Genomic DNA, 13,629 nt, shown 5'->3' on the forward strand with positions numbered 1-13,629 from the left:
GGGACGCTATCTTTTAGTGGAGATTATAAATTAACTGAACCCAATAAAGTGGTTATCATTCCCCAGACATATCAAGGGAGGCTACGTGTGTCCAGTTTTCGTGTTGAACGGGATGTATCTCCCTTACCGTTTCACACAGGTGCAGCCATTTGCATTTTTTGGTCTGAATTGATGAGCAGAATGGCAAGCAGTAAAAGGTAAGTTGTTATTTTCTTTACCAAGGACTTTTATATATCAAACAAAGAATAAATAATGGAGATACTGATGTTATCTGAATATGGATTTCGCGGATTGTTTAAAAAAAAGTTTTGCTTGCATCTGTGAGTGTTTGAAGTGCCGTCCCATATATGGGACCGTGGGCACGAGAGGGGTGGGGTTTTTAACACATACAAAGAAGGATTTGCTTCTCTTGTCTTCCAGACTCTATAATGTCAACGAAGTTTTATCAATGCTGGAAGATGACAGCAGTGTCCAGGAAGCCTCTGTCTTCATTGAGCCACCTCCTGTGACTGAGGACACTGATGAAGACAGCGGAGAAGAAGACGGGGAAGGGACAGTTTCCAACCTCAATGGCCGTCAGCTGCGGGCGCCTGCTTCTGCCACAGTTGTCAGGAATGGTCAACGCTAGCCACTTTATGAACCCGAGAATGACAGGTCTTCAGATGAAGAAAGAGTAAGATTGGACTTAAGCTTGTGTAAAGGCCACTCAGACGCAGAATCTCAGCATCGACGAGTCGATGGTGCCGTATTACGGCAGGCATGGCGCTAAACAATTCATTCGTGGTAAACCAATCAGGTTTGGGTTCAAAATGTGGGTTCTGACCACTCCTCTGGGATACATCGTTCAGTGCGAGCCCTACCAAGGAGCCACAGGACAACCGACAGCGTACCCGGGCGTTGGCATGGGAGGGGAGGTGGTTCTTATCTCATAGCCGAGCTGCAGGAAGTGGAGGGATGCTCGTTCCACCTGACGTTTGACAATCTTTTCACGAGTTTGAAACTGGTGGATCGGCTGTCGGAAAAGAACATCGCGTGCACAGGCACAATCCGAGCAAATCGTCTCGAAGACTGCCCACTGAGAGATGTGAAAGACATGCAGAAGACGCCAAGAGGAACCTTCGACTATGCCACAGACACAAAGTCAGGTCTCATTGTCGTGCGATGGAACGACAACAATATCGTGAACGTCGTCTCAAACAAGGTTGGGGTACATCCACTTCAGGTGGCAAAGAGGTGGTCAAGGTCAGAGTCCAGGGAAGTTTAACTCCCACAGCCCTTCCTGATTCGCCACTACAACCAAACCATGGTAGGTGTTGATCGCACCGATCAGAACGTTGGCAAGTACAGGGTTGCCATACGCTCGAAGAAGTGGTGGTGGGCCATCTTTGCCTACTGCCTAGACGTCTGTATCCAACAGGTGTGGCATCTGTACCGAGCAACTGAGGCTGCAAAGAACAACCCGCTGGATCTTCTCGCCATCCGCAGGCGAGTTGTCAGGGTCTACCTTGGCCGCGCTTCACACCATGCAGCACCTGGCCGTCCAAGAGGCCACGTTTCTGTGGACAAGCGGGTCTTGGAAGAGATCAGGTTTGACCGACTGGACCATCTGGTGGAATTATGGCCAACACAACTGAGATGCGGAGCTTGCGGCAAGAAGACCAAGCATCGTTGCTCAAAATGCAAGGTCGGGGTTCATGACCGATGCTTCCGGCAATATCACACTAAATGATGTTCTTCAACGTATGTGAACCACGACTGCAACACTCTATTCTTCAGTTGAATTGAAGTCAAAATGACAAAAGCCACCGACTGTTTCCAGAGTCAGAAACGAAATGTCGAATTGTGTTCACAGTTTGTTTCATTCTGTACAAAATGTTAGAATGAACAGTTTATTTCCCATTTATCAAAGGCAACAATTGCTCAAAATTCAGTTGTGTGACTTGTTTATGTTATCTTGAATGATTTTATTTCAATAAAAGTTCAGATCATCTGTAATTTTTGCTTTTCTATGTAATGTGAGAAAGTAAGAAAACCCCTACCCTCTCGTGCCCACTGTCCCATATATGGGACGGTAACGTTTTGTCTTCTAAATCACTAATTTCAAAGTTGTACTCCAAATGAGTATGAAATAGGTCAATTATAGACCAAATACCATGCAAACAAGCAATTTTTGTTTGAAAAAAAATTGTGGGCATATATGGGTTAATGTCAGTGCTACTTAACTTTGTTTTCTAAACGAACACAAAGTGAACGGAAGAAAAGGGGCAGTTATCAAGTTAACGCACCTCAACAGTGAGATCACAACAAATACGAACCAAGCAGTTCAGGAACTGATCCTCCATGGTCGAGAACGCACAAGTAAATCTCAAAATATGGAAACCCTCTCTGAGTCTACACACAATGTTGACCAGTGTTTGTCCCAGCCCAGATTGGAACCCATGACCCAAGAATGACAAGTCCAATGCTCTATCAACTAAGCTACCAGACTCCGGATCTTGTCCATGCGCACTTGGTCTTGTGATTGCGTCTAGACATGAAGAGGAATAAGGAACTAGCAAGTCTGCACATAAATAGACCTAGGAAGTCAGAAAAAACTCCACCCATAACCTACCAGACGCAACCGGGATTCGAACACACAACCTTCCGCATGGGAGGCCGGCATCTTATCCACTAGGCCATTGTGCCGATAATAAATCCAACAAGTGTTGAGCCTCACCTGGCAGTACACAGGACTGGTGACCACGCTGAAAGCTTCACGCAGCTTAGCGATCTCAGTGAAGTCCTTGGGGAGCCCTGTGACGGTCAGACAGCGTGACTGGAGGCGTTCCCACGCCTGGTACGCAGGCTCCACAAAGTCAGCGTGCAGCATGTGACTGCCCACCTCCTTCCAGTCAATGCTGTCACGCACCTTGCGAAGCTTCTCCATGTCCTGCTCTTCAAACTCCAGGAAGCCGTACGATTTGCTGTGGCCTGCAGCATTCACACACATTACATGGACGCACATCATTACATGGACAAAGACATTTTTAAATGTTAACACACACAGCTTCTCCATGTCCTGCTCTTCAAACTCCAGGAAGCCGTACGACTTGCTGTGGCCTGCAGCGTTCACACACACATCATTATATGGACACACACAGCCTCTCCATGTCCTGCTCTTCAAACTCCAGGAAGCCGTACGACTTGCTGTGGCCTGCAGCATTCACATACATCATTACACGGACACACACAGCTTCTCTATGCCCTGCTCTTCAAAATCCAGGAAGCCGTACGACTTGCTGTGGCCTGCAGCATTCACACACATCATTATATGGACACACACATCATTACATGGACACACACTATTACATGAACACACACATCATTACATGGACACACACATCTTTACATGTAAACACACATTACATTAACAAACACATTCTTACATGTAAACACACTTCATGTCCTGCTCTTCAAACTCCATCACTTTGTCACAATACCTAACTACCATCACTACTACGAATACGAATGCAATGCCTGACAAATCCTTTGTTAGCAGTGTAAGTACCAGCAATTATCATGATTGCACAGTGCTTACCTGTCTTCTCTGATCGCATGATGAAGCAGAACTCGATCTGGCCGTGCTGAGCAATCAGCTTGCGGAATTCGTCGTCAGAGTACCGCGGAGGGAGGTGGGCAACGCACAGCAGTTTGTCGCTGGCACAGAAGGACACGGCCACATCGTTGTCTTTCAGTTTGGTGTTGTCCAGCTTGGTCACTACGTCCTCCAGTTGACTGCCATCCTCCAGGGTCACCACAGCTATAACAACACACAATACATCATCATCATCAAAGAAAATATTCAACTTTTAAGTTAGATCTTATATTTTAATGGACAATAAAGTGTTGTTATTGTTTATATCAAATGGACACGGATTCCGACTGGATGACTATATGAATTGTCTTCTCAGACCAGTTGGAATATGTTGGGACAGGTATTAGTAATACGCTGTGTGTATTTGTGTTTTCAAAGTCCTGTGACATTATAAGAAGTTTGATGGGTTGTTGACAGACCAGCTTTTTTGTCGGTCCGAGGGGGAGCATATCGTTTTTAGTTTCATATTTATTGACCAAGGCCGAAGTCAATAAATATTTAAACAAAAGTCGATATGCTCATCGTTTTTGTCATCATTTTGGTGGTGAGAAAATACAGACCTGTTTACCCTAAACCCGAGGCAAGAGTACTTTCCCAAAAAGTTGAGTGTATTTTTCAAAAAGTTGGTGTACTTTGCAAGCAAAGCCATATGGGCTAGGGAAAATGTACGCGTGGGTGCAAACGTGTTTGTGTAAGAATAGCATGTCTTGTGAACACCTTCAGAATTTAACTCCTTCCAATACAACAGAGATAAAACAATTTTATTTACCTGTCAGTTTATAGCATTATAACCAGTGTCTTCCAAACAGATTGATAATGAAAAGATGAAGTTCGTGAAATAACTTCTGAGGTTGACATTGCTTCAGCGCGGACTACAGCCTTTTCTTCTGGCAGGATTTGCTTTGCGAATGAACTTCATAATTCCTTGGCAGCTTTCAGCGGATTTCTTTGCAGCAACCTTGTCCAGGTGAGTATTGGAACTGCAGTGTCGTTCGATGTCATATTTCCCAGCATGGGCAACGGAGAAATCTGATTTACAATACTTGCAGTGTGCTTGACTTTTCCCCCCATAGTAGACTCCAGAATTCCTGGCTCTTTCTTATATTTCTCCAAGAAAATCTGCTGCTTCTGCTGTTTAGACTTGGTACACTACAGTCATCCGAAACGGGCACATTTTTCCGCTTCATTTTGCCACGAATGTCCAGACGTGCCAACAACTGAACAAGGTTTCCACAGCTGAAGACTCGCTGTCATCGTTATCTCCCGGCTTCGACCGAAACCGGTATCAGTTGTACCATTCCGTAATCAGCACACCAACACCGGAAAACATATTCTAGACTTTTTCTTAGGCGTATTTTGTGCGTGTGTCGCGTATCGATAATAATTTGGCGTACAAAATACGCCCAAATCGTACTGGTAAACAGGTCTGAAAACAAGTGCACAATCAACCCAGGGAGCCATGCTTTGAAACACGGGTTCCGTGCTGATAACCACACGAGTCCCAGTTTGATAACCACTGGCAATCAAAGCTGGCGTGTGAAAGCAACTTTCTGTGTTTTTGAGTTCATTAAATGTTGGGATGAATATGTCAGGTTTGAGGATGCACCGTTCTGTAGGTTCATCTCGGTATTCCACCCCCTCGGCTTTCTGTTGTAAATATTAAGCAGAGTGATCGAATGTGGAAGCTACGTTTGGTCAAAGGTCACAGAAGATTTGCGCCGTGCAGCGAAGGAAAGAATCGCGATCTTGTTTCCGACTCAGTACCTCTTTGTTTTTCATTAGACCTGTCATTCTGCTTACTCGGCTTTGTTAGATGTTTGCATATCTTGTTGCTATTTTCTTTGCTTTTATTATTGTTTTTTATTTGTGCTTTGTTTATCGATACAACGTCTGGTGCACGGGTCAAAATGTGTGTGTCAGGGGTCGTTTTACTTGAACTTGACATTCGTGTTTCTCCGAACGTCTGTGTATCGAAACACAGATACACGCACTCCATGACTCTGTAAGAAGACAAAACATATCGCTAGGTTTCATTTGTTTTTGATGAATGTATGACCTTTCATGAAGTAGTTTTGTTTTTTGTTTACTTTTGCCAGTTTGGTTTTGGAACTTTGCAAAGCAGTGTCGTGTCGTCTGTTTAGGTCTGGGGAAACACCAATGAAAAGAGCCGAAGAATCCCCGAGCGTTTCTATTGGGTTTGCTTTTGATTATTCATGTATAACCTGCTTCCTGCAACTATGGTAACCGGGGATTTATTGCCTGGGGAACATGAGATTTATTTCCCAGGTGCTTGTGAATGAAAACTCGTGAAAATGATGACAATTGCTATTAGGCCAAAAAAAAAAAAAGGTGTGGTTACGGTAACATAGCCAAAAAAAATAGGGTAGGTAGGTAGGCAATCACTTTTTTTTTTTTAAACTTTTTTTTCTAATGTGTACAAATTAAACCTACCGTACTTTCCGGGTGACAAGGCGCTTTGTTATCTAAGACGCACCCCCTTCTTTTAAAAAAAAAAATTGTAATCCAGTCACCCATTGGACGCAGGGGGCCAATAGGGCGCACCAAAATGACCCAGTTTTTGCCATGAGAGGTGGTTCCCCTGTCATATCTGAGAGAGGAAACACTTCCTGCATCGGGGTCAGTGACCAAAGGCATTGTGATAGCTGGGTGGCCTTGTTAAAAGACACGACCTTCCCAGGGGTCAATGACCCAGTTTTTGCCATGAGAGGTGGTTCCCCTGTCATATCTGAGAGAGGAAACACTTCCTGCATCGGGGTCAGTGACCGGTCAGTGACCGAGTTTAACAGAGTGGAAATCTGTGTGTGCGGCCAGATCAAAGGCAGGGCAGTACCTAGTAGCTGAAACATGCATTATCACAAGTTGTTTGACTGGTACTCAAGCGGTCTCTTTGATTTTTTTCGTATTTCATACACGGATTAGGCAGGGGTCGAACTCAGGCAGGGGTCGAACTCGAGGAAAAAAGTCCCGCCTTATGACCCGGAAAGTACGGTACTTGACAGGGAAATAAGTGTGCGACACGGGCGCTTTCGCTTTCATTGGGTTTTTTGCACTCGTTTTTTTGTTGACAAATGTAATAAAAAGTTATAGGATCGGCCCCTAAAAATAGGGTAGGTCGGGTTACCGTAACCACACCTATTTTTTTTTTAGGCCTTGGCCTAATCGTGCGTATGTGTACACGCGGGGATGTTTTGACACTGAAGAGAGTCTGCACAAAGTTGGCTCTGACTCAGTCTGAGAAATAACATGTGGTGATGTTAACCAAACACTTCAACTCTGGTTCTCTACAAAGTACAAGCAGTGTCTTTTGAAGCATGCAGCAATACACAGACACACACACATGATTATACATTATAATCATATTCACTACACACACTGTCTTAGTACTCTTACCCGAGTCCAGACTTTCACTAATCTCAATTTTCTTTGCTTTGAATGAACCCAGAAACTCTTGGATTTCCTGCAACACAAAATGACAAAAATTAAAATACTCCGTGTATCTCTGTAATTGTAAAGACAAAAATAAAGTGTTCTTGTTGAATTTTAGCATAAGGCAAACAACAAAAAAAGTCTGTTTACGGTAACATAGGCAAACAAAAATAGCGTCGGTAGGTCAGGATTTAAAAAAAAAAAATTTATATTTGTTTTCCAAAAAAAACCATATTTTTTAAGTTATTTTGCCAAAAAACAGACTTTTTTTTGGTAAACTTTTTTTTTCTTTTCCCCCAAATGCCCTAAAAAAAGTCTAGGGTCGCGCGAAAAAATAGGGTCGGTCGGGATACCGTAAACAGACTATTTTTGTTGTTGGCCTAATGGCATAGAATCAATTTCAATTTTACAAATTATACAACAAATAAAAGCAGGTTAATTAATCTAAGCGCTCTCACGATAGTCAAAAGAAAAACTTTGATCTCTTTTCAACCCCGAAATGCACTCAGCACTGTTTCCAATGGTGATAAATGTACTAGGAAAATGCCTTTTGTAGTTTTATCTTTGGCCGTGGCTGGAGAACAGAGCCTCCAGGCTCCGCACTACCTCCCCCCACACGATGAGTCATTTTGATTTAGAAAGATTTTTATTTTAAACGTTAAATTCAAACTGTGGTCTTTTTGTTGTTGTTGTTGAGATTTATGGACAGCCCTGAAAGTCCAACAAATGGTGTACTCCCCTTTGGCTAGTGATTCGGAAAATTTACTAGCCAGAGAGCAAACTTTACTAGCCAAACCAACAATTTGTTTTAGCAACTTTACTCGCATTTGGCATGTAGATGAACATTTCTACTCGCCAGTTACATGTTTCTAATCGCCATAGCGAGTAAAATACTCGCCACCTTCAGGCCTGGTGGAGCTGATTTTTAGACACAGAGAGACTTGTACCTCAGCAACTCACAATCAAGAGCGACTGACCGAAGCGAGAGACAGACCTGCCTACCCCCAAAATTACAAGGAGTAATGAGCCCAGCCAAAAAAGAGTAATCTGGTGGTAGAAAGAGTAGTTTTTCGTTGTCAAAAGTAACGGCCATCGGTGGGTGTGACTAAACAATGAAAGGAGAACCCAAATAAAGAATATGACACTACCTTGCCTGTAGACATCCTCATTTTTCTCCCAACGGAGAAATAGTTGTTCATAAAGTCTTGCAGGACACAAACATTCTTCTGCGCACTTTCTCAGTTTCTGTTCATATTCAGTTGCTTCGCAAAAATAAAATGTCATTGATTTTCTCAAATTGTGAAGTCAATCAAAACGACCCTAGAACACAGCACTGGGAAACTACACTGATTGAAAAGATCTAGGATGACGAAAGCAAAATATGTCATGTGGTCACACGAAGATGACCAACAGTGGTTCCTGCAACGTAAAAGATCCAGATCCAGATCTCAAGAAATCAGCCTCGCACATAACCAGCGCTCCACCATTAGTCTAAGGCCAAAAAAAAAAAAATTGTCTGTTTCTGGTAACATGGCTAAAAAAAATAGGGTCGGTAGGTAGGGATTTTTTTAATTTTTTAAATTTTTTTACCCCAAATGTAGACCAATAAAACTAACTTTAAAAATCGCGCAAAGAGACTGGATTCACTATACATAGAGACAAGACACTCAACACATTTACAAATCGTCAGCGGACTTTCGTTTTCACACGTTTTTGTTGTTCATTTTCTCACCCTGTCCTTTACCACCAAAACAAAATTAAAAATTTTTGAGTTTGGAAAAAAAAGTTTAGGGTCGGCGCCGAAATTTAGGGTCGGTCGGGTGACCAGAAACAGACAAATTTTTTTTGTTGGCCTAATCAAGAGTTTGCTGAATGAGTAGGCTATAGAGTTTATTTGGAGGTAGAGGGCTTTTTCAAAGACTTGTAATAGCATGACTTAAATCTGCCAAGTTCTGCTTGGCTGTACTGCCTGGTGCCGAAGGTTCCTGATCTTGATTTCAGGAGGAGCAGACTCTCCAATGTCTCATCCGACAAAGCTCGACGAGAGCAAAAATACGGATCGGATTTATATCGGGACGAAATGCAAAAAAATCGTACTTTCGGTTTCTTAAAAATCGTATTTCCATCGCGGAAAGCGTAGTTTGGAATAAAAATCGTAGTAAATTACGCCCAAATTGTAAGGGTAGGCAGGTCTGGAGAGATGCCGTTCGCAGGCGTAACTGTAACCTCTGTCAGTGTCAAAGCAGAGACCCGAGTAGTTAAACAAATTTATTCGATGTGAAGCAGCACTGAGAGCTCCATAACTCACTCGTCGGTTCGGAGCCACTCTGTTTATCTTCATGGAAGTTTTTTCTTACTTTCCTGGGATTTTTTCCTCAAAGACATTCTTTTAGTTTTAGTACTTTTACCAGTTTGGAAAGAAAAAAACACCACCAAGTCTACTGTATTAGACGGTCTATTATATCAAAAATCAGCTTCAATTACTGAAATTATCTCAAAATCGATTACTGCAGGACGACTTGGAACTGCTATCTATCTCTGGGCGTCTATGAATCCAAGACGCCATTGCGGCCATACCTGAAATGTTTCATTCGGATACGGGATACCGCAATCATGAATCAATCGCAGAGGCGTATGCCAGAAGCACTTTATCTAAAGACAGGCATTAAAACCTATCTGATAAAAGCAAACCCGGATGCAGAAAGCAGAATTTAGGTAGCACCTTTGTACTAAATGTGACACGTTACATTTTACAAGGCTTTTACCGGTCACATTGCAGGCTTTGGTCTGTCCCAATTTTTAACTCTGATTAATATGACGTATCTAATTGCGTATTGCTCGTAACTTACTCCTTCTGTGCTGGGCGGAATATTCCGCAATAATATCCTCCGAATTTTGTTGAATTCATCTCTTGACTTATTTCTCAGCTCATAGCAGTCTGACACTGCCGAGCTCGGCGTTTCCTCTTTGGTCGCCATTTTCGTCGTTAGCTTGCCCCGAGAGAGCGCATGCGCAGGACAAAACAACATCCTATTACACAAAACTACCAAAAGAAAGGCGTTGTGTGGGAATGAACGATAGAAACTCTGTGTGTCTGTGTGTGAGCGTGTGTGTGTGTGTGTGAGATCAATAGAATGCGACAAATTCAAACGGACACACACACACATACACGCAAACTCTATGTGCTGCGGTAAACCCACAAGTGAATCATCCACAAGTAAACTAAATTAACCATTGCAGGGGCGGACGAGGGGGGGGGGGGGGGGGGGGGGGGGGGGGGGGGGGCACAGGGGGCACGTGCCACCCCCCCCCCCCAAAAAAAGAAGAACAAAAAGAAGAAAAAAAAAGATTTTTCTATGCTGATTCTATGACCATTTCTAAGTTCAAATGGCACCAGATGGCACCATTTTGCTTCTTTGGGCAAAAACAATTTCCGGGGGAGCATGCCCCCGGACCCCCCTAGCAAATTCGGGCGCTCTTCGCGCCCATCACATTCACTTTCGATTCAAAGTGCCCCCCCCTTACAAAGCAACTGATCCGCCCCTGCATTGGCTGTTGTCGAAGCACGGCGATACACGCACCCTTCTGTGTTCTGGATGCTCTTACAAGATTCTTGTTCATAATCTGAGTCAGTGCTATATCTAACTGGTCCTCCCGAAGACTCCTGAAATAACTGTTATAGTGTGCATCTAACTTATAAAGCTCGTTTCTGCGTGTGTCTGTTGATGACTAAAGCCGTAAAGGCCGGCCTCCGAAACGGCTGCACCGACTGAGACGGGAATTTCAGGGTATGTTCTTTGCCCCTGACATTGTGTCATAGTGTACTTTTGGAAAACCAAACCTGAAAGGAGTCGTTACAAACTGTCACGATTTAGTGACATGGACGTAGAAAGGAACACTCTGTCGGGTGCCTATCTCCAATTGTGATGGAAAGTGCCTGTGCCTTGAGTCGGCCGGGTGACGGTATGACTTGAAACCGCTGACAGAGCATAGCGCAGCACGGGGATTTCGTTTTGCAGGGGTTCCACGTGGGTGATTTCTGCTGTCAGGGGCAAAACTGACGGTAACTGAACTGGATACGTGACACGCGGAGTCACGTGATATTTTTAAGTTGCCGTTTGAGAGAGACTCCATGAAACGAGGCACTTCAACATTGGCGGCCAGAGAGAAGGGCAGGTTTCTTGTTTCCAGAAGTTTGTTGGTTTACAACACGTTGGTGATAGTTGACATCATTTCATGACAACGTGCCGTTCTGCATGTACAGTAGGGCTTTTGGGAACGTCAAGAAGGGACCACTTTTCGCCGTCTACATGTTATTTGACGACAAGGTTGTCAGGTGTGACTCTTGGCTGAGCGGGGGAATTTTCCAACGCATAAAGTAATTCAGCGCAAGAGGGGTATGGCAAGAAATTCGTCGACGGGCGGAAGCTATATCAAAGGAAGCGGATTCGCTTAAAGGAGAGCTACCTACATAGGCTGTTGAGGTAATAAATCGTTATTTAACGGTGTTGACGAGTCTATGTTTGTGGAATGAAATACTCTCTGTTGTTCTTTCCAGGTTAGCGCATAATTTGCTCTTTGTGACGCTAAAATAATAATGTGTATATGGTTTTTGCAGAAAGGAAGAGAAGGAAGGAAAATAGCTGATTTGTTGTTTTAAAAGTTCGTTTGTGCAGGCCACGTGCTCAAGTAAATATGTAAAGGTGACATGTTTGAAGGTGGAGGGTGAAGGGTTGCGTGACATGTTTGAAGGTGGAGGGTGAAGGGTTGCGTGGCATGTTTAGTGCACCGATGCTTTTTGTTGCAGCTTTTTTCCTACTCATCGGTACCTACCTATTGGAGCTGTATGCTGTAACCTGGTGTCGCGGTGCTGTATGCTGTTGCAGCTGCTGGGATAACCGGTGAGGCCGTCACCGTCTGCAGGGGTCTTCCGGCAGGCAGTGACGTCACCTACACGACACCCGTTGTCTTCAGCAGCTGAGTGAGGCGCCTGATTTCCCCACGGTTCCCTGCTTCGTTCAACGCCGACTGGCACTACAATCAACGAAGCAGTAGTGGGGAAGGACTATTTACGGGTCGCCCACACTGTAACTAAAAGCTAAGTGCACCATGTCATTGCGCCTTTAACCACCAAGTCACCTTGTGTATTTATGATTTCATTTGAGTGGTGACAACGTGGGGTGTGTGACACCTGCATAACTCGCGCTTTTAGGCAGACCAGTTACATTTCCTATCTATACACGGGATCAGCGTGTTATTATCATTTTCTAAACTTTAACTGGCATTTTTGTCAGTGACCTATTTTTACGTTTTGAACGTAAAAAACCATCTTTTGGAGTGATGTCTCGAGGGAGGTGGTGAGATATTATATAAACAGGCGTCTGAAACTTATACTTTTGTTGATTCTATTTGTATGACTGCGAGAGTGGATCGTGGTGTGGTTAGTTAGTTAGCAGTAACTAACCGTTCATAATCACCTTTTGTGATCTATTGAAACGTGACACAAACGGCGATAAACAGTAGATATCCTATGAGCCATCGGGGATCCTGCCACTAGGCCACTGCGCTCGTTTCTGCATGTGATACAAATGCAGGCCTTGTCAACTTGTTGATGTAATGTGGAAATAAGTACACACACACACACACACACACACACACACACACACACACACACTCACACACATACACACACACACACACACACGCACGCCAGACAATTTTCATGCATTTTTTTTTTATAAAGGTCAGTAGAAAAGCAACATAATTAATACAATCCAGCTTAAATTTTACTCCTTGTTCATATTCAAAGGTTTTTGAATCCCAAAACATGCTATGTGATCAATAAAATGATTTCTGCTCACCCTAACTTATAGTTTGCGATGTATGTTAAAACCATCTAATGACTAATTTCAAACTCCTGCAAAGAAAGACCACTGATTTTTAATCATATCTAAAAGCACAGAAAGTAATGCTATCCTTCTTGCCACACACAGTACGGAAATTAGGCTGAAGCATGACTAGCCTCACTGTCAGAAGCAACATAGCTCTTGATGTTTACATTGTCCAGCTGAGAGGCTTACTTAAAGTGACTGGACTTCTCACTTTTAGGTGCACGGAGCCCCTTGGACTTTCAGTCATACCCCATGCATCTTTACATTGACCTTCTTGCAAATTAATTCTTATCATTGTCCAGGCCGGATAGCGTGAGACTCGATCAGTCCCCGAAAATGTAAAAATAATGTGAAAATCCTACATGGCACTCTATTAGTCGCGATAAGAGAAAAATCTTTCAATCTTGGATAGTTCAAGTCAAAACATTGTGTTTGGTTATGTAAGAAAATTGCAAACATGCGAACTGACAAACTGCAAAAGATTTTGTTGGCTGGCAATACTAAAGGTAAGTGTTGTCATCTGTGGGACTGTTGTGTAAATGTTTTGACTGTTTATATCCTTATCTGCTACAAAATAACAGATCATTGCTTCAACAGTGCTCTGAGCAGACCAGCATCTTTAAAACAAAGAAGCAGAATTAAGGCACATGCGTTTTG

At 43.4% G+C, this 13,629-nt stretch overlaps 1 protein-coding gene across 1 annotated transcript in view; it reads right to left on the minus strand.

Annotated features, from left to right (window-relative positions):
* The window catches only part of LOC138967841 (PE-PGRS family protein PE_PGRS30-like), a 41,236-nt gene extending 31,152 nt beyond the window's left edge, over window positions 1-10,084 (minus strand). Inside the window, exons 1-4 of the mRNA XM_070340499.1 lie at window positions 9,931-10,084; window positions 7,046-7,112; window positions 3,578-3,799; window positions 2,717-2,970 (exon numbers count right to left, since the gene is read on the minus strand). Of these exons, the coding sequence (XP_070196600.1) occupies window positions 2,717-2,970; window positions 3,578-3,799; window positions 7,046-7,112; window positions 9,931-10,059 (672 nt within the window). The 5' untranslated portion in view covers window positions 10,060-10,084. The remainder of the gene's footprint in view (window positions 1-2,716; window positions 2,971-3,577; window positions 3,800-7,045; window positions 7,113-9,930) is intronic.
* Window positions 10,085-13,629: the final 3,545 nt, after the last annotated feature.

This window comes from Littorina saxatilis, linkage group LG5 (assembly GCF_037325665.1).
Source record: "Littorina saxatilis isolate snail1 linkage group LG5, US_GU_Lsax_2.0, whole genome shotgun sequence".
NCBI classification, from domain to species: Eukaryota; Metazoa; Mollusca; class Gastropoda; order Littorinimorpha; family Littorinidae; genus Littorina; species Littorina saxatilis.